Here is a 27,991-nt window from a genome sequence, read left to right as displayed (position 1 = left end):
CAGATATTCACCTTTAAAAGGAGCTCTTGATTTAATTTATTTTAGTATTAGAGCACATCTTAAATGGAAGATAGCTGCGTGCAACTGGCCCTCTGCTTGTTGCAATTGTCATCCCAGGACAGGTTCTCAGTCTGCACTCATAAGACTTGATGCAGCAAGGCAAGGCGTGCCGTATTGAGTCGTAGGCTACATGTGTTAACTGGGAGGGTGTTTTTCTAAAATAGTTTACAAGAGGGCCGGACTGCACCATTTGAAAGCCACAGCGTCAGAGCTATCATACCCAACAGCTTTTGCTGCTGTTTTCATTTCTGGCTATATTCTGTGTCATTGACGTCGGTATCGACTCACACAGGACAGGAGCGAGAGCCGCTATAGTTTTGATCATGGGGGCGACTGAATCTAGGCGGCCGGAGGATAGCAGCAAGAGCGAGGACGGGGGAACTGTGGCGAATGAGGAAAGTGTGAACGATGTCCAGGGTGGCGAGAGTACTGATGCGAAGGTAAAAAGAAAATATAGCAGACTGATGTATTAATAACTAACCAACGGGAAACATATTTATATATCTACAGCATCATTAATTTGTAGTCTTTATATCTTTAAATAGCAACAGTGGAATTTATGGAGTATTTTAAATGATTGGACAGAGGAGTGTATAAATAATCAACACACTGTTACATTAATTTAATGATAAATGTATCTTATTATTTATTCTTATCAAATGGTCGGGCATTATTCGCCTAATCAGATAATGCATTTATGTCTCCTGGCATTTAATGAAAGGCTTCTATCGCTAATTAAACCCACAATAATAATGAGGGGATGCTTCTCAACTGTCTGTGAAGTGTTATTCTTGTCGGGCTGCAGTGATAAGGCTTGTCATTCAGTTGATTGAAGTGAGTGAGCCCCAGTGCCAAATACTTAGTTTAACAAAAAAACACAACCACTTGCAGTTGATACAGTATTGGTTTTATCTGCTAAGTATTCCACTGCATTCCAAATTATTTGAAACAATTAAAGTACTGTATTTTGAACAGTGGAAATAGGCCATAGCCTATATAAAATGCATATTAAATGGTTCACTATTGGAAACTATCCAACTATGATGTTTCCAGGATACATATTAGCCATTTCTAGGACTAAAAAGAAATGGCGTTTTAGAATCTGAGATTATACAATATACACTATATATACAAAAGTATGTGGACACCCTTTCAAATTAGTGGATTCGGCTATTTCAGCCACATCCGTTGCTGACAGGAGTATAAAATTGAGTGCACAGCCATGTAATCTCCATAGACAAACATTGGCAGTAGAATGGCCTTACTGAAGAGCACAGTGACTTTCAACGTGGCACCGTCATAGGATGCCACCTTTCCAACAAGTCATTTTGTCAAATTTCTACCCTGCTAGAGCTGCCCCGGTCAACTGTAAGTGTTGGTATTGTGAAGTGGAAACGTCTAGGACCAACAACTGCTCTGCCGTGAAGTGGTAGGCCACACAAGCACGCAGAACGGGAACGCCGAGTGCTGAAGCGCGTAACACGTAAAAAAACGTCTGTCCTCGGTTGCAACACTCACTACTAAGTTCCAAACTGCCTCTGGAAGCAACGTCAGCACAATAACTGTTCACCGGGAGCTTCATGAAATGGGTTTCCATGGCCAAGTAACCGCACACAAGCCTAAGATCACCATGCGCAATGCCAAGTGTCGGCTGGAGTGGTGTAAAGCTTGCCGCCATTGGATTCTGGAGCAGTGGAAATGTGTTCTCTGGAGTAATAAATCATGCTTCACCATCTGGCAATCCGATGGACGAATCTAGGTTTGGCGGATGCCAGGAGAACGCTACCTGCCCCACTGCATAGTGCAAACAGTAAAGTTTGATGGAGGAGGAATAATGGTCTGGGGCTGTTTTTCATGGTTCAGGCCCCTTATTTCCAGTGAAGGGAAATCTTAATGCTACAGCATACAATTACATTCTAGACGATTCTGTGCTTCCAACATTGTGGCAGTTTGGGGAAGGCCCTTTCCTGTTTCAGAATGACAATGCTCCAGTGTAAAAAAGTGAGGTCCATACAGAAATGGTTTGTCGAGATCGGTGTGGAAGAACTGTACTGGCTTACACAGAGCCCTGACCTCAACCTCATCGAACACCTTTGGGATGAATTGGAACGCAGACTGCCAGCCAGGCCTAGTCGCCCAACATCAGTGCCCGACCTCACTAATGCTCTTGTGGCTGATTGGAAGCAAGTTCCCGCAGCAATGTTCCAACATCTAGTGGAAAGCCTTCCCAGAAGAGTAGAGGCTGTTATAGCAGCAAGGGGGGGACCAACTCCATATTAATGGCCATGATTTTGGAATGAGATGTTCGACGAGCCGTTGTCCACATACATTTATTCATCCATTGTAAAACGTGTTCTATTTTTGGTTCTAGATATGACTAGATACAGTACATGTAGGCTATTATTTTGTTTATTTCTATAGACTTTCTTAATTCCTAGGCTACCTCCAATAACATGGAGTCAATATAATGCTCACAATACATAGGCTATCATAACCATAGAGATCTTATTCAATCGTAGAGGGGTGATTTGACCCAGTGTGTGGCTGTGGATTGACTGCACTGTTTGAATGGAATGTTGCCATATTGGCAATTAATTTGAAACATTTATGGAATCATTCCTCTAAAGCTGTATGGCTAGCTGTTATTTAACACAATATCTTATCACTGCACTGGCAAACCATGGTTGACCAACTCCCTGACCAAAATGGCTGATCTTTATACCCTCATAAGAAGGTCAATGTCCATTCTAATAGTCTCATTCCCAATTCTATGACCATAGCTTGCTTTTATTTATCTTATTAGGCTACATATGACTTCAAGTTAATAGGCATGGTCAAAGACAGGGAAATACTTTACAGCTCTGTAAGGGACTGTTCATATCTAAATCAAATCAAATTGTATTAGTCACATGCGCCGAATACAACAGGTGTAGACCTTACAGTGAAATGCTTACTTACAAGCCCCTAACCAACAATGCACATAAAAAAATGTACAAATAAGAATAAGAAATTAAAGGAACAAGTAATTCAATCACACATTGTGTCACTGCCCTTTTTGCCACTTATCTGCAAGTTAATGTTTGGCTTTTGATTGTGTGTTGATATTATTACGTTGCCTCTTAGCCAGGTCTTCCCTGGGATAAGTATGTCATCCTCAGTGGGACTAACCTGGTAAAGAGATACACCATATTCTGTGTCATTGGAAAGTCAAGTTATTATTTGCACTATCATGAGCCAGTTTTTTAAAACTTTCTACCATATTGTTTCAGTTATTGGAGACCATATAATAGAATAGCAGTGGGAAACGCTACTAGTGGAACGATGACCTTTCATTCTTACATTTACATTTACATTACATTTAAGTCATTTAGCAGACGCTCTTATCCAGAGCGACTTACAAATTGGTGCATTCACCTTATGACATCCAGTGGAACAGCCACTTTACAACAGTGCATCTAAATCTTTTAAGGGGGGGGGGGGGGGGGGGGGGTCAGAAGGATTACTTTATCCTATCCTAGGTATTCCTTAAAGAGGTGGGGTTTCTTAGATGTATCTAAGTTAAGCTTGGGTCCCTGAACGGAGAGATATAAAAGTTGACCTTCTCTGCACTCTGTGTAGAGCTACATTGATTATCTATGTACTGTAACAAGACATGATGAACTGCGTTGTGGATGTGCAGGAAGTCTGTTAGCTGTGCCTTTGGGGACTCAAATTCCTAAATAAATACTTTTGTTACACCTTATAACTTTCATGACTAAGCCGTTATAAATTCCTCTAAATGTGCATGTGTAAATGAGCATGCATATAAATGCTTAACAAACGTTGATAAATAAAATAATTCAATACTTTTTTTTTTTTTGGTATGTGAACACTGATAAATAGTTAATCAATGCATATTCACGATAAGTTATTACCAAACATTATCACTTCTACTCTCTTTTGTTCTGGTTTGATGACCAATTTCGATATTCTTTAAGGAATTAAACGTAAACAACAACAATGTCTTTGTTGCTGACAGCAGGTTTAGTCCTAAGAGCATTTTAGTGGGTTTCTCTCTCTCTCTCTCTCTCTCTCTGTGTGAGTGAGTATATGCTGTTTTAGAGGACCACCCCACAGCAGGGATGGATAGAATCATGAGTCAGCAGCAGCTATGATTCAGCCAACTGAGCCAAAGTTCTCTATAAATAGAGAATGTATGCATCCCAAATGGCACACTATTTCCTATTTAGTGCACTAAAGGCCCATAGGGCTCTGGTCAAAAGTAATGCACTAAATAAGGAATAGGAAGGTACCATTTGGGGCAGAACCTAAAGAGGTACTTAGTCTGTAGAAGGCTTCACTTTGCTTTACTCAGTGAAGACTGATGGCAAAACAGGGAAAGTAGCTGTGGGTTGTTCAGTCTGTCAATAAAAGACACGCGATTATGTCACAATGTAAAAGCAATGTCATGAAATGAGGAACCAATGTGCAATGTTAATTTTGCACCTTGTCTCATGCATATTGGTCCAAAAACAGTGTAGCAAGCATCACACATTACCATATTATAGAAATAAATTAAGGAAGACGTGTACTTTACTGTGTGTTTGGCAGCATTTTTTTTGTACTGCAATGTTATATTTTCAAATTACAATGTTATTATAATGTTACAGGTCAGCAGGTCAACGAGGTCAAAACAATGCATGAATTGAGTGACTGGAACCACAAACAGTGATGCAACATGGCGACTGAAACATGTAATTGTTTCATTTGAGACATACTGACACCCCCATGCACATTTGCTTAGTTCATTGTTGTCTAGCTGTCATAGAATGGCGAGCATCATACTGTAGGTGTCTCCTCGTAATGCATTTCAACACAGCACAAAAATGACTGTTAATCATCTGTGCCTGTGGTTTCCGTTAGTAACCCACATTTTCCAATATCACTTGTCTGAGGAGGTAAATTATCAGATTTCTAGAATGCAAAATGATCCAAACTTCATGGAGGACATCCTGGTTCCTGAGTTAAAAGCAATACCATTTTACAAGATAACATGCTGTCCCCCCTTTCTCCCAAGGGGAAATATGACTCTGAGGAAAGGGACTTCTCATACATTTAAGCTATGTTGTGTATACAGTGCATTCGGAAAGTATTTAGACCCTTTGACTTTTTCCACATTTTGTTACATTACAGCCTTATTCTAAAATTGATTAAATTGTTTTTTTCCCTCCTCATCCATCTACACACAATACTCCATAATGACAAAGCAAAAACAGAAATATCACATTTACATAAGTATTCAGACCCTTTACAGTGATTGCAGTCTCGAGTCTTCTTGGGTATGACGCTACAAGCTTGGCACATCTGTATTTGGGGAGTTTCTCCCATTTCTATCTGCAGATCCTCTCAAGCTCTGTCAGGTTGGATGGGGAACGTCGCTGCACAGCTATTTTCTGGCCTCTCCAGAGATGTACGATCTGGTTCAAGTCCAGATTCTGGCTGGGCAACTCAAGGACATTCAGAGACTTGTCCCGAAGCCACTCCTGCGTTGTGTTAGCTGTGTGCTTAGGGTCATTGTCCTGTTGGAAGGTGAACCTTCACCCAGTCTGAGGTCCTGAGCGCTCTGGAGCAAGTTTTCATCAAGGATCTCTGTACTTTGCTCCGTTAATCTTTCGTCTGGCCAACCTACCATAAAGGCCTGATTGGTGGAGTGCTGCAGAGATGGTTGTCCTTCTGGAAGGTTTTCTCATCTCCACAGAGGAACTATGGAGCTCCGTCAGAGTGACCATCGGGTTCTTGACCAAGGCCCGTCTCCCCCGATTGCTCAGTTTAAGAAGAATCTTGGTGGTTCCAAACTTCTTCCATTTAGAATGATGGAGGCCACTGTGTTCTTGGGGACCTTCAATGCTGCAGACATGTTTTGGTACATACATTTTTTCGTACCCTTCCCCAGATCTGTGCCTCGACACAATCCTGTCTCAGAACTCTACGGACAATTCCTTTGGCCTCATGGCTTGGTATTTGCTCTGACATGCGTTGTCAACAGTGGGACCTTATACAGACAGGTGTGACTTTCCAAATCATGTCCAATCAATTGAACTTACCACAGGTGTACTGCATCTGTTTTTTATTTTTAATACATTTGCAAAAAATTCTAAAATCCTGTTTTCACTTCTGACAATATGGGATATTGTGTGTAGATTGATTAAATGTTTTTTTAAATATATTTCAGAATAAGGCTGTAATGTAAAGTTCTGACGAAGGTCGTGAGACTGATACGTAAGCTTATTAAAGAGCAGTGATACTATCAAGAGCAGTGTGCGGGATTCTTATTTTTTCTCAGAATAAGGCTGTACGTAACAAAATGTGGAAAAGGGGAAGGGGTCTGAATTAGAGGTCGACCGATTAATCGGAATGGCCGATTAATTAGGGCCGATTTCAAGGTTTCATAACAATCGGTAATCGGCATTTTTGGACACCGATCATGGCCGATTACATTGCACTCCACGAGGAGACTGCGTGACAGTCTCAATCAATCTCAACATAATCACTAGTTAACTACACATGGTTGATGATATTACTAGTTTATCTAGCTTGTCCTGCGTTGCATATAATCGATGCGGTGCCTGTTCATTTGTCATTGAATCACAGCCTACTTCGCCAAACGGGTGATGATTTAACAAGCGCATTCGTGAAAAAAGCACTGTCGTTGCACCAATGTGTACCTAACCATAAACATCAATGCCTTTCTTAAAATCAATACACAAGTATATCTTTTTAAACCTGCATATTTAGTTAACATTGCCTGCTAACATGAATTTATTTTAACTAGGGAAATTGTGTCACTTTCTTGCGTTCAGTGCAAGCAGAGTCAGGCTATATGCAGCAGTTTGGGCCACCTGGCTCGTTGCGAACTGTGTGAAGACCATTTCTTCCTAACAAAGACCGTAATTAATTTGCCAGAATTTTACATAATTATGACATATCATTGAAGGTTGTGCAATGTAACAGCAATATTTAGACTTAGGGATGCCACCCGTTAGATAAAATACGTAACGGTTCCGTATTTCACTGAAAGAATAAACGTTTTGTTTTCGAAATGATAGTTTCCGGATATGACCATCCAATAGTCAATGGTATATGAAATACAAATGGTATAGCGAGAAATAATCCTATAATAACTACAACCTCAAACTTCTTATCTTGGAATATTGAAGACTCATGTTAAAAGGAACCACCAACTTTCATATGTTCTCATGTTCTGAGCAAGGAACTTAAACGTTAGCTTTTTTACATGGCACATATTGCACTTTTACTTTCTTCTCCAACACTTTGTTTTTGCATTATCTAAACCAAATTGAGCATGTTTCATTATTTATTTGAGACTAGATTGATTTTATTTATGTATTATAATAAGTTAAAATAAGTGTTCATTCAGTATTGTTGTAATTGTCATTATTACAAATATATATATATATAAAAATCGTCTGATTAATCGGTATCGGCTTTTTTTTGGTCCTCCAATAATCGGTATTGGCGTTGAAAAATCATAATTGGTCGACCTCTAGTCTGAATACTTTCCGAATGCACTGGTATATCTAAAATGTTCCCTTCTCCATTTTAGTTACTCCAAAAGAATGGACAGATCTCCGGACTGAGTGAAAAAGCAGAGGACCAGACTGAGGAGGTCAATTTCCTGTGTGAAGACGGAGTCGTTGCAGAGGGTGAGTCATCACAGTTTGGAAGAGCGTTAGTTTGTGTGTCTGTATGAGAAAGGATTTACTTTCGATTTCTTGATAAAGAGTTCAATTGTTTCCTCAAGTTTTTACAATGTTATGATATTGGTTAACACTTCCCATTAAGCTTTATAGGGGGCTGTAAAGAGTTAAGTAGTTTATAATTATTAGTTATTCATATGAATCAGGCAATTAGCCCACAATTGAACAGTTTTGAGTAATGCATATTTGTTTCTCATTACAGTTGGTGAGACAAATTCATCTATTGTTTCTCAGAAAGAGGACATTCCGGAGATGATAGAGACTCTCACAGAGGAGGTACCGCCTCTGGAAAATGCAGACAGTGATGGGAAGGAATCACCGGATGCAGACGACGAAGCATCAACAAATGAGACTGAAACAGACGTTAAATTGAATGAAGTCAATGATAGTTTTAAAAAGTTCTTCAGTTCAATTGGTTTAAAATTCACATTGAAAAAAGACTCTGACACAATACCAGAAGTGAGCCCTAAGAAAGAAGAGGGTGAAGCACGTATTCCCGAAGACAGCAAGGATACAGAGGAGACCACTATAGATAATGCTGAGGAGAATACTGAGCAGAGCACGCCTGAGGATCTGACTGATGATACGATAAAAGAATGTGTTGGCCATATACCAGACCTTGTAGATGATACACTAGAAGCATATATTGACAAAGCACCGACCAACGTTGTTGCTGATTCACCAGTGGAACCGGCTGATGATTCTACCTCTCATCCTACGATGACGGACCTCACATTTGAAGAGTTCCTTAATGAAACCACCAAGGAACAGACCACTGAAACGATAGAATCAAAGGAGGAAATCACTCCTGAAGAAGTGGCACAGGCAGAGGGAGAGGCACCAGCCATACCCATTCCTATAGTTGAAGAAATGTCTCCATTTAAACGTTTTTTCCTGACAGGAAAAATACACAAGCAGGTCAAGCAACCCATGAAACAACCCAAGGAGGAACCTAAGGAGGTAGTCATGGAAGAACCCAAGACAGAACCCAAAGAAGAGGTCAATGAGGAACCCAAGGACGAAGTCAAGGAGGAAGTAATCCCTACTGAAGAGACAGACACACCAGCACCAACCATTCCGGATGTTGAAGAAGAAATTATATCCCCGATTAAGAAGTTTTTCACCACGGGAATCTTCGCTGGTTTAAATAAAAATAAAAAATATTTAGGAGAGGAAACACCCAAAGATGAAACTGTTGAGAAAGACCGCGAACTGCAAAGCATTGAAAAACAGGAGGATGTAAACACACCAGAGGAAGCTAGTCTTGAGCAAGAACAAACAAAAGACGAGATCAGTCCAGATGTTGAGACAATATCGGTCATTGAGGGGAAACAAAATGAGAATGAAGTTCAAGAGACAGTAACAGATTCCCTGATGGCTGAGACATCCAATGTCCCTGAACTGATGATGAGTAATGTCCCTAAAATTAGTGACAATAGAGAGGATGTCCTTGAAGAGCAGCCAGCTACTGAGGAATTACAGACAATTATCTCAAATGGAGCTGAACTTCTTAGCTTTCAAGAGGAAGCTAAAAGTCAAGGAAGTTCAGTCCAGGATATTCTTGAAGAGCAGTCTCCTTCTTTGGGATTTGTAACAGTTATAACAAATGAAGCTGAAACAAATGAAGACAAACTTCTTAGCTCTCAAGAGAAAGCTAAAATCCAGGAAAGTCTTGAAGGACAGTTTCATTCATGGGGATTCGTCACAGTCACAGAATATGTTCCTGAAGAGGAGCCAGCTCCTAAGGTATTACTGACAGTTACCTCAAATGAAGCTGAAACAAATGAAGCTGAAACAAATGAAGCTAAACTTCTTGACTCACAAGAGAAAGCTAAAAGCCAAGGAAGTCCTGTCCAAGAAGAGCAGTCTCCTTCTTTGGGATTCCACACAGTTATCTCAAATGAAGCTGAACTTCTTAGCTCACAAGAGAAAGCTAAAAACCAAGGAAGTCCACTCAGGAAGCTCTTATATGGGGCTGGTTTGAAGAAGCTTTCTAGGAAGCGGAGAGGTAAGAAATCAGATGAGTTGACCAGGTCTGGTGAGCATGTTACTGAGGATTTACTGTCATCCACAGAGTCAGAGGAGTACCAGAGAGGAGAACATCCTGCCTCTTCAACAGAAGAATTAGCAGCAGAACAGGTAAAAATGTCTGCTCCGTTAGGGTCAAGCCACGAATCAGATAGTGATGTAACCTCTGACGGTGAAAGGAAAAAGGATGGCACCTGGACTTCTTTCAAAAAGCTAATGACGCCCACAAGACGTCCCAAAAGATCTTCTGAGAGTGAGGATGAGTTAGCACTTGTAGGCTCACATGAGGAGCCAAAGCAATGTGAAGGAGAGCAGGTACTAGAACGTTTCACAGAAGAGACCAAAAAGAAAGTAGAAATGTCTGTTTCTTGGGAGGCCCTCCTATGTGGATCTGCAAAGAGGAGGGGAAGAAAAACATCTGACTCAGAGGAGGAAGCACCCATGAATGAAGGTGAAACACTAAGTGAACCTGGAAACACTGCAGAGTCTCCACTGGACAGTTCTCAGGAGGGAGGTTATGAACATTTGACCTCTTCCCCTGAGCAAGCTGTAAGTCCCTTAGAGAGTGAAGGGGGGTCAACATGGAAATCCCTTAAAAAGCTGGTCACCTCAAATAGGAAGGCAAAAACCGAGGAGGCCAGCAAAGTTAGCTCACCAGAGCAGATGGCATCTGACAGCGAAATCACCAAAGAGGAGTCTTCATTTTCTCTAAAGAAACTCCTCCCTGGACGCAAAAAGCGAAAGAATGGAGGAAAGCAGGAACCAATATCTTCTGACGAGGCAGATAAAGGTGTTGGATCAGATGATGAGGAGGACTCTGAAACACCAGCAGTGGTCCCCATGTCCGAGTTTGATGCAGAAGAGCTAGGAGAGAAACACAGAATATTAACTGAGGCTGTTATAGAAACTCCATTACACATTACAGAAGAAATAACCCAGCCAGATGTCTCTAGGCTGGTCACCGAATCGGCCATATCCAAAGACACCCTGCCCACTGAAGCAGAGAAGGCTCAAGCCAAAGATACTGTGGAGCAGTTGGCCCCATCAACATCCCCCACTGCTACGAAAGACTTTGAGGATCTTACGGAATTCATAAGTAAACATCAGCAACTCAGTGATATACCTGAGGAAGGCGTAATAGAGGAGACCATTGCCACACAAGTGTCCACTGCTGAAGAAGCCACTCGAGACGATACCATAGCCGAGGACCTAATCGAGTTGACGTCTGAAGCAGTCACTGCCCCAGAACCTCTAGATGATGAATCAACAGAAATGGTTTCAGCAGTGTCACAGCTGACAGAGGAGTCTCCCAAAACATCAGGCAACACAACGCCTGTGCCTGCAGAATACGAGTTGAAAGACACAGAGGTAATTCTGCATGAGGCGGTTGAAATCATTAACAGAACCCCAACCCTCTCATCGGTAATTACAAAAGACTCGCACTTGGAAGCAGTTACCGTTTCAGTTTCTCCACAAATATTACAGACACCAAAAGAGACGGAAGCAACAGTTTTGACAGCTCATGAAAAATCCGACGCAGTTGTAATCTGCACAGGTGAAGAGTCGCAACAAATAGATGCTGTTGATGAAAGCCCAGTGACTCATGTGGTGGAGTGTCCATTAGAAGTCAGCAAGGTAGTACCCAAAGAGTTGGCACCTGAGGAAACTGAAGAGTCTGGTTCTGCAGGAATCACTACAGATGAGGTACATAAAGCTGAAGATGAATCAATTCCAATCATGCATATAAAAATTGAAAAGGACCAACAAACAGAATTGGTAAACAAGTTAGAAGAGATAAGACCAGTAGCCACTGTTAATTCAGAAGAGGGTGTAGCTCAGGTTGAAGGAAAGGCCATAGCAGAAGACACTCCACAGCCTGATACAGAGCGCCTGGAAGTGTCGGTCACAAACAAACTTGTTTTCACACAGGCTCTCACGGAGGTCACTCTTAAAGAAGAAAAATATGTTTCGGAGGATGTTTCGGAAGATTCTGCAGACAAGGAGAATACACCAGTTGCAGAAACAATCACATGTGATGTTCAAGATGTCGCTACTGCAATACCTGACGTTCTGAAGTTAGAATCATCAAATGTTTTGGAATCTTTGATTGGCATAGTGGCACCTGAAGTAGAATCCCCAGAGAAAATGGATTGTGTGGGTGCTCTAAGCCCACTTGTAGACTCTTCTATGGTTCAGACACTAAAGAAAGGGGACATGGTTATGAGGAAGAATGTGCCATCAGCACAGTTTGTTGATGGTCTTGAGATCCGAGTACAAGTGACGGATGCAGAGATAAAGTCAGCTGAAGAAACTGTTGAAACAGTGCTTGAAGTTAGCTCAACTGATGTCAATGATCATGAGACTCTTGTACAACAGGTGAACGCTGAGATTGAATCAGCTGAAGCACATGTTGAGACAACCCTTGAGTTGGGCACAACTGACGATCACGAGATCACAGTACAAGTGGCGGATGCAGAGCTAAAGTCTGCTCAAGTAATTATTGAGAATGTGCTTGAAGTTGGCTTAACTGATGTCACTGATCATGAGATCAAAGTACAAGAGATGGATGTAGAGATTGAATCAGCTGAAGCAATTGTTGATGCAGTTTTTGTGGTCTTAACTGATGTCAAGGGTCATGAGATCCAAGTGCAAGTGACGGAGGCAAATGCTGAGATTGGGTCAGCTGAAGCGATTCTGGAGACAGCACTTGAGGTGGTTTCCTCAACCGATGTTAAGGAAGTCATAGACATTTGTGACAAAATGGAGGACAATGGAGAGGGTGAGAATGCCATTGAGAAGATTGAGGAGGCCATGTTTGAAGAGGAAAGCAGTATTATAACTCAAGAAATACTCCAACATGTACAGCAGAACTCATCAGAAGCTGACTCCAATGTTGTACCACAATCAAGTGAAAAGGCTGAAATTGAATTAACGAGTGAAGCCGAAGTTTCTAAATCACCAGAGGGTATACCAGTGGTGGCAGTTACAGATGCTCAAGGATGTACAGGTGTAGCTGCACAGGTGCAAAATAAAATGTACTTATTTGAAAACTACTTAGAACTTAATACTCAGGGAATTGTGCACAAACTTTCAGACAAAGAAACTGAGCCCTCAATTTCTCTCAAAGTTGATACAGTATGTGAGGATAGAACAACTCCCGAGACATTTGCAGAGTCTACTTTCGAGGTTGACAAAGTACCAGATGACATAGTTCCCAATACATTTGTAGAGTCCTGTTTGCAGTCAAATGTGCAAGAAGTTTATGGAACGGAGGTTGAATTTATTATTGCGTCCGAAGTAGATTCAGACTCTACCAGTGGGCATGAGAAAGAACTGGTTGCAATGGTAGTACAATCAGCAAAGGAATCAGTTGAATCATTTGAAAAGAGACTATCTATTGAATCCCATGTCCATATCCATCTTCACATTGAACCCAGAGACGCTGGAGTGGTGTCTGCAGGATTGGATTCACCACCACTTGCTATTTGGCCACCTCCAAGTACTACTGCAGTGAACACTGATAGCTTTCTGAAAGAATCAATAGAAAGTGCAAGTACTACTGCAAAAAGTGCTGTGAATACTGACTGTGTTCCAACAGAATCAATGGAAAGTACTCAACTTTGTGAAATCAGTCAAATTGAGCAAACAAATGACACTGCACCTCCAGCACCACTGCATACCCCTCCAGCACCACTGCATACGATTCCAGCACCACTGCATACCCGAACTGAACTAGTGGTGTGCACCCCAAACCCTGAAGCAGAAGAGGTAATGATGAATGCAGAAGAGTCTATCCTACACACAGAGGACGAGAATGACCAAGAAGTGTGGCTGGATGCTGAGGAAGATTTTGGCACAGTAAAATCCCATGTCTTAGAAGTTCCGAGCAACAAAATAGGTGGAGGAGTAGAGGAGATGCTGCAGGTCAGTGAAGAGGTCTTTGATATTGCACTTGAGCCTCAAAGCTTTCAATCTATAAGTGAAAACAAATGAGACTTCAGCCATTCCAACAAACTGATGTATTATGGTAAGTCAGTCCTTTTAATTTCTCGTTATATTACTTTTGGTTTTAAGTACTTGAAGGAGTATACTGAAATAATGTCTGTCCTTTTTCGTTCTAAAAGAGTGCTGGACTACCAAGGAATCCCTGAAAGAGAAGGTAGAAGTCCATACACGAATGATGACCCACCACAACGGAGGTAAAGCTGCATCCATCCTGACTTCCATTACCAAGCACACTTTTGCATCTAGAGACCTTCTTCAGCTCTTTGGATACATTCACATTAGTTGCAAGGCTATTATATCAGTATGTCTGTTAAGTACTTGTACCTCTTTGAATACAATCCTTGTTCCTGTTCATGTCATATTATCAGAAGTTGGAGGTATGATAATTTATACTACATATTATCTATGTTTGAATTAAGACAATTTGTCCTTCCCTTTGCATCAGATACGTTTATTTTACACAGAGTATCTGAGTTTAATTTTCTTTACTCATAATGTAATTTGTGGATTGAACAGTAGTCTAACATTTATTTGTATCAACATATAATACACTCACATTACATTCAACACAGGACATATTTACCCACTGCTCACCAAAAGAATGCAAAGACAAACTGTGATTAGATATACAGGTATGTAGATTTTTTCAGGATCTTTCTGTGTTTTATCAGTCTTCCGTCAGACAGTAAATGTTTGCTCAAATCAGCACATACCAGTAATATAACATTTGCTCAGAGATGTGTAGTGACTAGAATTTGTATCACATTGCATTTGCACGAATGAGATCATTCCTTTAAATATTGCCATTGATCTTCATCATCTCATAGAATTATATAGTTGACTTACTATATGCAAAGTTTGCAAACTATGCACCGCAATGGTTAGTTGACACAGACCAAAATACTGATACAAAATGCTTATTTTATCACTAGTTGCATCTGAAAGACAAAACTATATTTGTGTATTAGTTTTTTGGCCTGTGAACATATATGTAAAGCTATTTTGTTAACAAGTCACACATACTGGCTTTGTTTGTCTATAACTACAAATATATTTGGTAAGTTTAATTTCAGATTTTAAAACTATTGCAGAACATAGCCTTATTGAATGCTTATGCAATGTCATGATGGCAGCTTGTTTCTACCTTTGCAATAGTTTCAATGTGTGTGTATATGTATTGTTTTTCTTTTGACTTCTTGTAACAAATTATGTAAACCTGATAACCTTTGTAGAAATTATATATTCCTGTTAATGTAATATTAACTAATATCTAAATGCAAAACATAAGAGTTGCATGGACATTTTTATATTTCAAAGCGGTTAATGAAATAAAATGCTAATCTTTTTATTACCACAATGTTAAAAATTTGCACAACTGTTTTGTCATATACAGTTAAAGTCAGAAGTTTACATACACCTTAGCCAAATACATTTAAACTCGGTTTTTCACAATTCCTGACATTTAATCCTAGTAAAAATTCCCTGTCTTAGGTCAGTTAAGATCACCACTTTATTTTAAGAATGTGAAATGTCAGAATAATAGTAGAGAGAATGATTTATTTCAGCTTTTGTTTCTTTCGTCACATTCCCAGTGGGTCAGAGGTTTACATCCACTCAATTAGTATTTGGTAGCATTGCCTTTAAATTGTTTAACTTGGGTCAAACGTTTCGGCTAGCCTTCCACAAGCTTCCCACAATAAGTTTGGTGAATTTTGGCCCATTCCTCCTGACAGAGCTGGTGTAACGGAGTTAGGTTTATAGGCCTCCTTGCTTGCACACGCTTTTTCAGTTCTGCCCACACATTTTCTATAGGATTGAGGTCAGGGCTTTGTGATGGCCACTCCAATACCTTGACTTTGTTGTCCTTAAGCCATTTTGCCACAACTTTGGAAGTATGCTTGGGGTCATTGTCCAGTTGGAAGACCCATTTGCGACCAAGCTTTAACTTCCTGACTGATGTCTTCGAGATGTTGCTTCAATATATCCACATAATTTTCCATCCTCATGATGCCATCTATTTTGTGAAGTGCACCAGTCCCTCCTACAGCAAAGCACCCCCACAACATGATGCTGCCACCCCCGTGCTTCGCGGTTGGGATGGTGTTCTTCGGCTTGCAAGCCCACCCCTTTTTCCTCCAAACATAACGATGGTCATACTGGCCAATCAGTTCTATTTTTGTTTCATCAGACCAGAGGACATTTCTCCAAAAAGTACGATCTTTGTCCCCATGTGCAGTTGCAAACCATAGTCTGACTTTTTTATGGCGGTTTTGGAGCAGTGGCTTCTTCCTTGCTGAGCGGCCTTTCAGGTTATGTCGATATAGGACTCGTTTTACTGTGGGTATAGATACTTTTGTACCTGTTTCCTCCAGCATCTTCACAAGGTCCTTTGCTGTTGTTCTGGGATTGATTTGCACTTTTCACACCAAAGTACGTTCATCTCTAGGAGACAGAATGCGTCTCCTTCCTGAGCGGTATGACGGCAGCGTGGTCCCATGGTGTTTATACTTGCGTACTATTGTTTGTACAGATGAACGTTGTACCTTCAGGCGTTTGGAAATTGCTCCCAAGGATGAACCAGACTTGTAGAGATCAATTTATTTTGATTTTCCCATGATGTCAAGCAAAGAGGCACTGAGTTTGAAGGTAGGCCTTGAAATACATCCACACCTACAATTGACTCAAATTATGTCAATTAGTCTATCAGAAGCTTCTAAAGCCATGACATAATTTTCTGGAATTTTCCAAGATGTTTAAAGGCACAGTCAACTTATTGTATGTAAACTTCTGACCCACTGGAATTGTGATACAGTGAATTAAGTGAAATAATCTGTAAACAATTGTTGGAAAAATTACTTGTGTCATGCACGAAGTAGATGTCCTAACCGACTTGCCGAAACTATAGTTTGTTTACATGAAATTTGTGGAGTGGTTGAAAACAGAGATTTAATGACTCCAACCTAAGTGTATGTAAACTTCCGACTTCAACTGTAGATATTGGCTGGACCCCGAGCAGTCCTCCGAGCCAGATAAAGGGGTTTACATACAGCCTGAAGGACCACTCCGAGCCTCTCAGGGCCTTTCTTATATACAAGTTATGGTTCTGTCACTATGGTTCTACCTATACTAAATAAAGCAAGACACGTACAGTACTTACAATATGCAATTAAGTTTACTCCACTTTATTTTATGAATCAAAACACACAAAATTTCACACAGGAGATGACAGCTGTCACTACATTTAAGTGCTGTTGATCTTTATCACATCGTGAACCTGAATAACATTTGACATGGTAAGACCATTTACAATTAGCATCTTCTTATTGACCTGAAGCTCTAATAGGGCTCAGCTTCTTACAGACAAGTCACTGGGACCATGAAACATTGGATTGGTTTGAATTATCATACAGTTTGCTAGAATGAAGACAAACAGAAATGTATGTCTCCAAATAAATAAATAAAATACATACAGTTAATCAATACACATGGGCAATTTTAAGTTTAAATACAAACAAACTCAAGCATATAAAGCCACAAACACCATTTATATATTAATGAGTACATTTGGATACATATTTTGAACAGAAATCCAACAGTCACAAAGTGAGCTAGTGAGACATTTCCTCCCTCGGTTGGCTATCATTTACATTTTGTGGCACAGACACTGGTGATTTGCTTCAATGTGAACTTCTCTTCTTCTCAGCCTCGTTCCACCAACCAAAATCCTATCTTCTACAGTGATATTTCTCAATTTGTATCAAGGCTGTCCTTCCATTGAAAATGTGATACTTCTTGCAAAGCAACACCTCACGATTCCTTTCCCCCGTGTGACCTACTTGTGTGTATGTACTGACATGTATGTGTAACTAATAGATGCACACACATACACTACATGTCTTTACATTTATGTCAATTGTAAAGTATTTGATGTTATGTGTTGGACCCCAGTAAGACTAGCTGTCACCATTGGCGTTGGCTAATGTGGATCCTAATAAATCAAATCCCATTCCATCGCTGCTAGTGTTAACGAACAGTAAGTCTACCGTAGTTGTGCGATTTTCTTATGTTCAATAAGTTACATTCTTTGGGGTCAAAGCTTAGCCTTCTTTTCAATGTCTTGTTCATTATGGTCATAATTTAATGTACTTACAAAAATAGGTATTTCTTAGTCTTTTTCTTTCCTTAAATCTGTATTTTATCGTCGCTGATGAAGCTCTTCAGAAAATCATTCTGCCAACTTCAAACAACACCTGAAGAAACCAAACCAAAAGATTAGTGATAGGATATCAAACATTTAATGATAAGGCTACAATTTGTTCTTGTATTTGTTCATGATAATGCTAGAAACACTATAATCTTAATCATAACCATCCTCATCACCAGAACATAAACCATGTAGTTAGAGGAGGTGTGCGTTAGGTTCTGACCTCGATAGTGATGAGGATGACGATCATCCACTCCAGCCTCAAGCTGTGCTTCTCACTCAAGTGGTTCCTCATTAGGTCTGTCAGCTCAGTGCAGTGCTGCAGTTTCTCATTCACTACCTGAAAAACAACAGGACAACAGGCAACTGTAGGCCCCACTGCTGCAAATGGATTTCAATGCAACTCTAATTTCTTGCATAACGACAAGCATTTTTTTAAGGTTTGCTGCCTATGGCTAAAGTGGACTATATCCCAGAAGAAACAACATATCTACATTTACAAGTAATGCTGCATCTGCTTCCAAATATGATCAATTCAAAATCTTATCAAATATGATCCATAAACTCGATGAATAAGACACAGACCATATGTAAAATATATGCACCGATGACTGTAAATCGCTTTGGATAAAAGCATCTGGTAAATTACATATATTATTATATTATAGCCCCCCCTACCTTGACCCGGCGGTTGATGTTGAGGAACTGACATGTCTTGTCATAGAGCATCTCCAGGTTCTCTCTGTCCCAGTAGAAGTCTGGCGTGATCAGTAGGTCAGAGCTCAGGTTGATACAGTGTCTGGAACAACATAACAGCAGGTCAGAGCTCAGGTTGATACAGTGACTGGAACAACATAACAGCAGGTCAGAGCTCAGGTTGATACCGTGTAAAATGTAATACAATACAATTCAGTTCGCGCAAATGTTTTATAAAACAAGAGTAGGGCTGAACCCAAATATTCAACTGGTCGATATGCTGTTGGCCGACCGATATTTTTTTAGTCGAGCAGTAGCAAATAAATAAATATATATATACATACAGTGGGGCAAAAAAGTATTTAGTCAGCCACCAATTGTGCAAGTTCTCCCACTTAAAAAGATGAGAGGCCTGTAATTTTCATCATAGGTACACTTCAACTATGACAGACAAAATGAGGGGGAAAAAATCCCGAAAATCACATTGTAGGATTTTTTATGAATGTATTTGCAAATTATGGTGGAAAATAAGTATTTGGTCACCTACAAACAAGCAAGATTTCTGGCTCTCACAGACCTGTAACTTCTTTAAGAGGCTCCTCTGTCCTCCACTCGTTACCTGTATTAATGGCACCTGTTTGAACTTGTTATCAGTATAAAAGACACCTGTCCACAACCTCAAACAGTCACACTCCAAACTCCACTATGGCCAAGACCAAAGAGCTGTCAAAGGACACCAGAAACAAAATTGTAGACCTGCACCAGGCTGGGAAGACTGAATCTGCAATAGGTAAGCAGCTTGGTTTGAAGAAATCAACTGTGGGAGCAATTATTAGGAAATGGAAGACATACAAGACCCCTGATAATCTCCCTCGATCTGGGGCTCCACGCAAGATCTCACCCCGTGGGGTCAAAATGATCACAAGAACGGTGAGCAAAAATCCCAGAACCACACGGGGGGACCTAGTGAATGACCTGCAGAGAGCTGGGACCAAAGTAGCAAAGCCTACCATCAGTAACACACTACGCCGCCAGGGACTCAAATCCTGCAGTGCCAGACGTGTCCCCCTGCTTAAGCCAGTACATGTCCAGGCCGTCTGAAGTTTGCTAGAGACCATTTGGATGATCCAGAAGAAGATTGGGAGAATGTCATATGGTCAGATGAAACCAAAATATAACTTTTTGGTAAAAACTCAACTCGTCGTGTTTGGAGGACAAAGAATGCTGAGTTGCATCCAAAGAACACCATACCTACTGTGAAGCATGGGGGTGGAAACATCATGCTTTGGGGCTGTTTTTCTGCAAAGGGACCAGGACGACTGATCAGTGTAAAGGACAGAATGAATGGGGCCATGTATCGTGAGATTTTGAGTGAAAACCTCCTTCCATCAGCAAGGACATTGAAGATGAAATGTGGCTGGGTCTTTCAGCATGACATTGATCCCAAACACACCGCCCGGGCAACGAAGGAGTGGCTTCGTAAGAAGCATTTCAAGGTCCTGGAGTGGCCTAGCCAGTCTCCAGATCTCAACCCCATAGAAAATCTTTGGAGGGAGTTGAAAGTCTGTGTTGCCCAGCAACAGCCCCAAAACATCCCTGCTCTAGAGGAGATCTGCATGGAGGAATTGGCCAAAATACCAGCAACAGTGTGTGAAAACCTTGTGAAGACTTACAGAAAACGTTTGACTTCTGTCATTGCCAACAAAGGGTATATAACAAAGTATTGAGATAACTTTTGTTATTGACCAAATACTTATTTTTCCACCATAATTTGCAAATAAATTCATAAAAAATCCTACAATGTGATTTTCTGGATTTTTGTTTCTAATTTTGTCTGTCATAGTTGAAGTGTACCTATGATGAAAATTACAGGCATCTCTCATCTTTTTAAGTGGGAGAACTTGCACAATTGGTGGCTGACTAAATACTTTTTTGCCCCACTGTACATATACACACACACACACACACACACACACAGTACCAGTCAAAAGTTAACACCTACTCATTAAAGGGTTTTCTTTATTTTTAAAACTTGATATTGTAGAATAATAGTTAAGATGAATGAAGTAACCAAAAAAAGTGTTAAACAAATAAAAATATATTTTAGATTCTTCAAAGTAGCCACCCTTTGCCTTGATAGCTTTGCACACTCTTGGCATTCTCTCAACCAGCTTCACGAGGAATGCTTTTCCACCAGTCTTGAAGGAGTTCCCAAATTATGCTGAGCACTTGTTGGCTGCTTTTCCTTCACTCTGCAGTCCAACTCATCCCAAACCATCTCAATTGGGTTGAGATCGGGTGATTGTGGAGATCAGGTCATCTGATGCAGCACTCAATTACTCTCCCTCTTGGTCAAATAGCCCTTAAATCCTGGAGGTGTGTTTTGGGTCATTGTCCTGTTGAAAAACAAATTATAGTCCCAATAAGCGCGAACCAGATGGGATGGCGTATTGCTGTGGTAGCCATGCTGGTTAAGTGTGCCTTGAATTCTAAGTAAAATCACTGACAGTGTCACCAGCAAAGCACCCCCACACCACCTCCTCCATGCTTCACGGTGGGAACCACACATTCCGAGATCCTCCTACTCTGCGACTCACAAAGACACAGCGGTTGGAACCAAAAATCTAAAATTTGGAATCATCAGACCAAAGGACAGATTTCCACCAGTCTAATGTCCATTGTTCGTGTTTCTTGGCCCAAGTAAGTCTCTTATTATTGGTGTCCTTTAGTAGTGGTTTCTTTGCAGAAATTCGACCACAAAAGCCTGATTCACGCAGTCTCCTCTGAACAGTTGATGTTGAGATGTGTCTGTTACTTGAACTCTGAGAAGCATTTATTTGGGCTGCAATCTGAGGTGCAGTTAATTGTTCTTCTGAGGCTGGTAACTCTAATGAACTTATCCTCTGCAGCAGAGGTAATTCTGAGTCTTCCTTTCCTGTGGCGGTCCTCATGAGAGCCAGTTTCATCATAGCGCTTGCTGGTTTTTGAGACTGCACTTGAAGAAACGTTCAAAGTTCTTGAAATTTTCCGCATGGACTGACCTTCCTGTCTTAAAGTAATGGTGGACTGTCATTTCTCTTTGCTTATTTGAGCTGTTCTTGCCATAAAATGGACTTGATCTTTTACCAAATTGGGCTCTTCTGTATATCACCCCTACTTTGCCACCACACAACTGATTGGCTCAAAACGCATTAGAGCACACCTGTTGGGCTCTCTGTTTTGGCCTTCCTAGGGAGTTTTTCATTTCATTTCATTTCATTGCTTGCTGTTTGGGGTTTTAGGCTGGGTTTCTGTACAGCACTTGGTGACATCAGCTGATGTAAGAAGGGCTATATAAATACATTTGATTAATTGAAATGCATTCCAGGTGACTACCTCATGATGCTGGTTGAGAGAATGCCAAGAGTGTGCAAAGCTGTCATCAAGGCAAAGGGTGGCTACTTTGACGAATCTCAAATATAAAATACATTTTGATTTGTTTAACACTTTTTTTGGTTACTACATGATTCAATGTGTTATTTCATAGTTGATGTCTCCACTATTATTCTACAATGTAGAAAATAGTACAAATAAAGTAAAACCCTGGAATAAGTAGGTGTGTCCAAACTTTTGACTGGTACTTTATATATCTTTTTTTTTTAATGGCACATGAGACACCCGTCTTATTCGCACCCATTTCAATGAACTAATCCATTGCGGAGGCTGAGACTAATCCATTGCGGAGGCTGAGACTAATCCATTGCGGAGGCTGAGACTAATCCATTGCGGAGGCTGCGGGAATGGCACAGTCCAAGAAGAAGGGGAGTGTGGCTGCACAATGCACGTCTCTCTCCAGAATGCGCTCTCCCGCCAATTTGTGCACATTCATTGTTTCATAACTTCAATTGTGTGAATTGTTGCATTTGATTGTTAGTGTCTATCAATTCCCCATTACATATATCACCAGTAATACATGTACTGTTAATTCCTATAATTTCTCATCTACAATGTTTGTTTGCTTACGGTAATGTCTGTTAATACATTCAAGTTTTGGTTTATTTCATTCCATTTACAAGTTGTCAATTTAGTAATTGTCTTTTGTTTGGAGCGCTCCTGTCAATGTTGAGTAACCTGATTACGCATAGAAGTAGGCCTATAGGCTCCCTTGCCTGCTCGCAAATGTAGGCATATAAAATGTGCCCATTCAGGTATCTCATGGTATTTCTGATTGGCTTAAAGCACCACCACTAATGAGCTGTGGAGTTTCTCAAAGTAATGTTTTTTTCCACCTCAAACAGCAAGCTAACAAAGTCTGTTTTTACATCCATTGAGAATGACAAGGCAATGTTGACATAATTGGCAATATAAGTTACTTTTAGGTTTGTATCATTTACATTTAGATTGGGATAGAATTTTGATCAACCACATGACAATGATGTTGAGAAACAAAGACTTATTATAAACTAAAATAAACTGTTCCATGAAAATGTGCATATGAAAACCATAACCGGCAAACAGATCTGTAGAAATGTTCGTATAAATGGTCATTCCACATGACAAAGTTTGCAGACTCCACGTGTAGACTATTACCGACAACTTCAGGAGAGTAGTGGCAGAATCTGAGAAAGCCAGTAGGAACAAGAGGAGGATAGTCGGGACAGGTTAAGGTTTTTATCTTCTGGTCATCTTGATCTCTGGCTCCCTCTTGAGTCATTTGTGTCTTACTTCATCAACCAGTGAGCTTAAAGCATCAGACAAGCTCAACGTATACATAATTGATTTCATTAAAACACGTAGGGTGTGTCTATATATGGGAAAAAACATGTTTTAACATTTTTAACAATTGATTGGAACAGACGACTTTCGGTCGACCAAGATTTGTATTATTCCAGGACAGCCCTAATTAAGATTCACAGCTTTAAATTGACTTTACCTCAGAGAAAAGAGTTCTCCGATCTTCTGCATAACCTCTGCTCTGGACAGCTTTATTTTTTTCCCAGATTTCAGCATCTGAATGGGAAGTGCATATAATCTAGTCAGTTGGAAGGAACCCCTGGCAAATGATTTTTACAGTGACAAACAATTTGTAATGATGATTTTACGTGATTCTCTATTCAAGATTTGAGATGATTGTTTCTCAAGTGTGGAGATCCAAAATGTTCACAGATTATTGTTAACCTACCTCTGGAATTGACTGAATCGACTCCACAAAGTCATCCAAAGCCACCTCCCATATGGCCAGTTTCACTGCAACAAAACCCAGACAGACGGGAGAGCAGTATATGGACTGTAAGGATAAATCACCATAGTACTGTATATACACCTGGACCGTTTAACAGTAATGCTATGTTTCACACATTAACAAAAAACAGTAACATGAAAAACGTTCCAGCTAACCTGACAAAGAAAGGGCATTTGAAAATGCAAATTTATCCAGCACGGCCTTGTCAGGATCTATTTCACTGTTCAGCAGGAAGTTACCACGTTGTAGCTTTGAGTTTCCCCTGGGTTGAACAAAAGACACTGATCACTAAAGACAACGATTTACAACAAATTGTGCCCTATCCCAGGAGAGTAACACAATTGTTATTATCATCCAAATGAAAACTAAATAATGATAAATATTAAAAGACATATATTAAGTAATTCATTTTTCAGAAATCTACAATGACATTTTACTGTAATCCATATAACATGATTGAAACTGCAATCATTGATCTGTAACGACCAACCATAATCAGGTGACGTACTCTCCAATAGTGTAGTTGATCTCTTCATTTTCCCAGTGGACCAGAGCTACCTCGTAGGGATGAATCTCATGCCGCTCCAAGATCCTCATCACTTTCTTCATCTGAAAAACAAAGCAGTTCAATAGCATGTCATTATTGATCTGTAACTGACAATATCTGCAGCTCCCTCTACAAATCACCTGCTAACATGCTGACCACACCGCTCGCGTTTCAAAATAAATTAACACATACATGTTATTCAATCATTACACCCACACTGCTCGCGAGCGTCTGCCTAGCCAGGCGCTGAAATAGAACTTGGTTCTATTTGTGACGCTCAAAGAGCTGCAAGTCCTGCCTCTCCCATCTCCTCATTGGTTTTTAGGAGCATATACCCACATGGGTGATTGAAAGGTGAACTGAGGTCCACACTCAGTTCATCTTTGTGGTAATGCAACATAAAGTTGGTTGCCAACCATCATATAAAGTCCAAAGAAGAAAAAGAAGCCTGAAGGAAGGAGGAGAGATGACGAGAAATTAATTAAGTTTACCGTTTTATCTGTGGCTTAATTGTCGGAGTAGAGGACCTTGTGCATTTCAGGTAAAATAACAACCCAATGTTTATATCACTGGACAAATTAGCTAGCAACAGCAAGCTAGCTAGCTAAATTGCCATAAATGTTTAATGCTTTTTGACTTGTCCCCAAATTAATATAATTGGTTCAGAGTTTGTTTTGATATTTCAACCTGTGTCCTGATCGCGTCTGGTGTGGGCGAACAAAATCAACTTTTGCACATGCGGTTTGGTCAGCGTGTTAGACTACCTGGTTCAAGAGAACCACACCTTTCCTTAGTGATTTTTAAGTGAGTGTAATGTGATCTTTTTTGTTATTATCAGAACTATAATTACTATTGTGACTTCTTATGTGCAATAGGATCAGAATTCTTCTTACTGTTTTCTCTTCAACATTCCAAAAGACCACTGATCCCTCCCTAGAAGTAAAAATGGCTTAATTAATTAATATTAAAAACAAAACAATATGCTTTGTAAAAGACATAACCAATAACATACAGAAAAAAGAGGACATACCTGAAGAAGAACATTGTTGCATTATCACTGGGTTTTTGGGCATTGTCAGTGCATATTACGAGTGCATTTGAGGCATCTGAAATTAAAATATATTATAATCAAAATGTGTATTTTGTTATATTGCATAGCCATGAAAAGAGTAAGCAATTAGCCTACAGTATCCATGAAGTAAAGTAAAAAGGTGTTGGCCTACCTCTTGGTAAGTCTACTTCGTAGAAGCCGTGGGCTATGAGGTCATGGCAGAGTGTTGGCAGATGGTACTGGTCTGCTGTCGCATAGGCAATGCACTGCATTATATCCTATGGGGTCAGATAGAACATGGATGCAAACATTGTTAATGACATTTTTACCCCACATTATCAAGAATCAGAATTGGGTAATATCAGATGTTAAGATAGGGCTCAAGTCTATATGCTCTGATGTGTGTGGGTCTGTACTGTCCCTGTATGTACCTCATCCAATTTCCTCACTAGGCATCAATAAAACCTATTCCATTCATACGTTCATTCAGCACACCCTCCATCCATTCAGTCAGTTGTTCATTTATTAAGCATCTCCCAGTCCTCTAATCTGATTGATGGACGGACGGCTTCACCTTGTCCTCCTTTGGGGTCGGCTGATTGGTTCTGGATGGTTGTTTGGTCCTGGGGCCTTTAGGAATTTTTTTTCCACTTCCAAGCACAGTCACTGGTTTCATCACTGATTTAACAGGAGCTGTTGAATAAAACCTTCTCTGTATACTGAAACTCCAGTGTCTGGTGGAGGTGGGCTGATCAGGGACAGCTGATAGTGACTGAACACAGGTGTTAAAATGTCGTGCCGCATACAAAACATCTCGCTCCCCGTCTCGTCTCACAGTCCAGCCATGCTGTTGGATGTGTGCGCTTGAGTGACACGTCCTATGATGACCAGAGTCTGTGGTGGTCCAGGGAGCTAGTAGAGTTCTAGGTGGTACATGTGGCTTGATAGGGTCTGACAGCTTGACAGAGGTGAACCTATAGGCACATGTCCTACTCCCCAAAGGCTTCTGGATCCTCAGTCGGCACAACCGTGTCCAGAACATGTTATGGATTGGACTACACACAGGAATGCAAAGAGATGAGAAAACATAAGCATACTGTATTGGTATTGACTAGCTAAATCATGGAACCAACATATCTATGAGGTTTATTCTACTCAAGAGGAACCCATTTGAATACCTTCACACAAAGAAATGCATCATGGACTGTACATTACTAACGTTTTAGTTATATGCATTCAATTCTTGTACCAGGAAAATTGACCTTTGTTGAATGGAAATGCATGCAATAGCTAAGTAGCTAGCCAGATTACAATTAACGTTCCAGACATTATGGTCATTGGTTAATAGAATGTAGTTGCTCCTGATGCTCACAATAAAGCACGAAGCATGTATGCCACATCAAACAGTCCATGAAGAAATTCTCGTGCACTAGCACTTGCAAGGTAGCTAGTTATCTTCAAATCAATGAGAGTTATAACATTAGCTAGCTAGCTTAAAGAAAATAACTCACCAAATCAGGCTACTAAAACAAGATGTTCTAATGCTTGTCATGTTAAAATAACTACAGTATCTGCGTTGAGTCACCTCTAACTCGGTGTGAAACATGTGCATTAGATGCTCATGACAGTTTGAATGCAGCCTTCTTGTGCATAAAGTTTAATTTGAACGGTTACTGCATTTCCTGGTTGCGGTGACGCAAATTTGCGTCATCCTCGACTAGAGGATTTTGAACAACAGCACCCCCTGTGGTGAAATGAGTCTCATTTCATGGACTGTTTGATGTGGTTGATGGATTCAACCAAGTGCTTGCCATACAGTGCGGTTTCCAGGAGTCTCCAGGAAACAGAAAACATTGAAACCATCAACCAAGAACTCCTTCCTATACAGTTGAAGTCGGAAGTTCACATACATTTAGGTTGGAGTCATTAAAACTCGTTTTTCAACCACTCCACAAATGTCTTATTAACAAACTATAGTTTTGGCAAGTTGGTTAGGATATCTACTTTGTGCATGACACAAGTAATTTTTCCAACAATTGTTTACAGACATATTATTTCACTTATAATTCACTATCACAATTCCAGTGGGTCAGAAGTTTACTTACACTAAGTTGCCTGTGCCTTTAAACAGCTTGGAAAATTCCAGAAAATTATGTCATGATGTTTAGAAGCTTCGGATAGGCTAATTGACATCATTTGAGTCAATTGGAGGTGTACCTGTGGATATATTTCAAGGCCTACCTTCAAACTCAGTGCCTCTTTGCTTGACATTATGGGAAAATCAAAAAAAATCAGCCAAAACCTCAGGGGGAAAAAAGTAGACAAGTCTGGTTCATGCTTGGGAGCAATTTCCAAATGCCTGAAGATACCGCGTTCATCTGTATCAATCAATCAATCAAATGTATTTATAAAGCCCTTCTTA

At 40.3% G+C, this 27,991-nt stretch overlaps 2 protein-coding genes across 2 annotated transcripts; one reads left to right on the top strand and one right to left on the bottom strand.

Moving 5' to 3' along the window:
- The first annotated feature begins 14 nt into the window (after positions 1-14).
- Positions 15-17,011, top strand: LOC129813156 (A-kinase anchor protein 12-like). The gene is made up of 4 exons (XM_055865400.1): positions 15-500; positions 7,664-7,763; positions 8,020-13,872; positions 13,970-17,011. Exons 1-3 carry the CDS (start codon positions 384-386, stop codon positions 13,836-13,838), a joined length of 6,036 nt encoding a protein of 2,011 aa, XP_055721375.1. The 5' UTR covers positions 15-383; the 3' UTR covers positions 13,839-13,872; positions 13,970-17,011.
- Positions 17,012-27,296, bottom strand: rmnd1 (required for meiotic nuclear division 1 homolog). Its single transcript, XM_055865428.1, has 12 exons — positions 27,081-27,296; positions 26,144-26,624; positions 25,742-25,847; positions 25,549-25,624; positions 25,412-25,451; positions 24,480-24,580; positions 24,127-24,233; positions 23,912-23,976; positions 23,663-23,739; positions 18,733-18,853; positions 18,278-18,394; positions 17,012-18,100 (listed from the first exon to the last, which is right to left on the bottom strand). Exons 1-12 carry the CDS (start codon positions 27,179-27,181, stop codon positions 18,068-18,070), a joined length of 1,425 nt encoding a protein of 474 aa, XP_055721403.1. The 5' UTR covers positions 27,182-27,296; the 3' UTR covers positions 17,012-18,067.
- Positions 27,297-27,991: the final 695 nt, after the last annotated feature.

The sequence above is a fragment of the Salvelinus fontinalis genome, chromosome 16, assembly GCF_029448725.1.
Source record: "Salvelinus fontinalis isolate EN_2023a chromosome 16, ASM2944872v1, whole genome shotgun sequence".
In the NCBI taxonomy this organism is placed as follows: Eukaryota; Metazoa; Chordata; class Actinopteri; order Salmoniformes; family Salmonidae; genus Salvelinus; species Salvelinus fontinalis.
This window is presented reverse-complemented; position numbering and strand designations above follow the sequence as displayed.

Bases quoted from the DNA above. Each gene is read 5' to 3' on its own strand.
- LOC129813156 (XM_055865400.1), top strand. From the start codon at position 384: ATGGGGGCGACTGAATCTAGGCGGCCGGAGGATAGCAGCAAGAGCGAG. The intron at 501-7,663 runs GTAAAAAGAAAA...TCTCCATTTTAG, and splicing joins GCGAGAGTACTGATGCGAAG to TTACTCCAAAAGAATGGACA. The intron at 7,764-8,019 runs GTGAGTCATCAC...TTCTCATTACAG, and splicing joins AGACGGAGTCGTTGCAGAGG to TTGGTGAGACAAATTCATCT.
- rmnd1 (XM_055865428.1), bottom strand. From the start codon at position 27,181: ATGCACATGTTTCACACCGAGTTAGAGGTGACTCAACGCAGATACTGT. The intron at 24,581-25,411 runs GTAAGAAGAATT...TTTGTTTTTCAG, and splicing joins GGAATGTTGAAGAGAAAACA to ATGAAGAAAGTGATGAGGAT. The intron at 23,740-23,911 runs GTAGGTTAACAA...CTTCCCATTCAG, and splicing joins CGATTCAGTCAATTCCAGAG to ATGCTGAAATCTGGGAAAAA.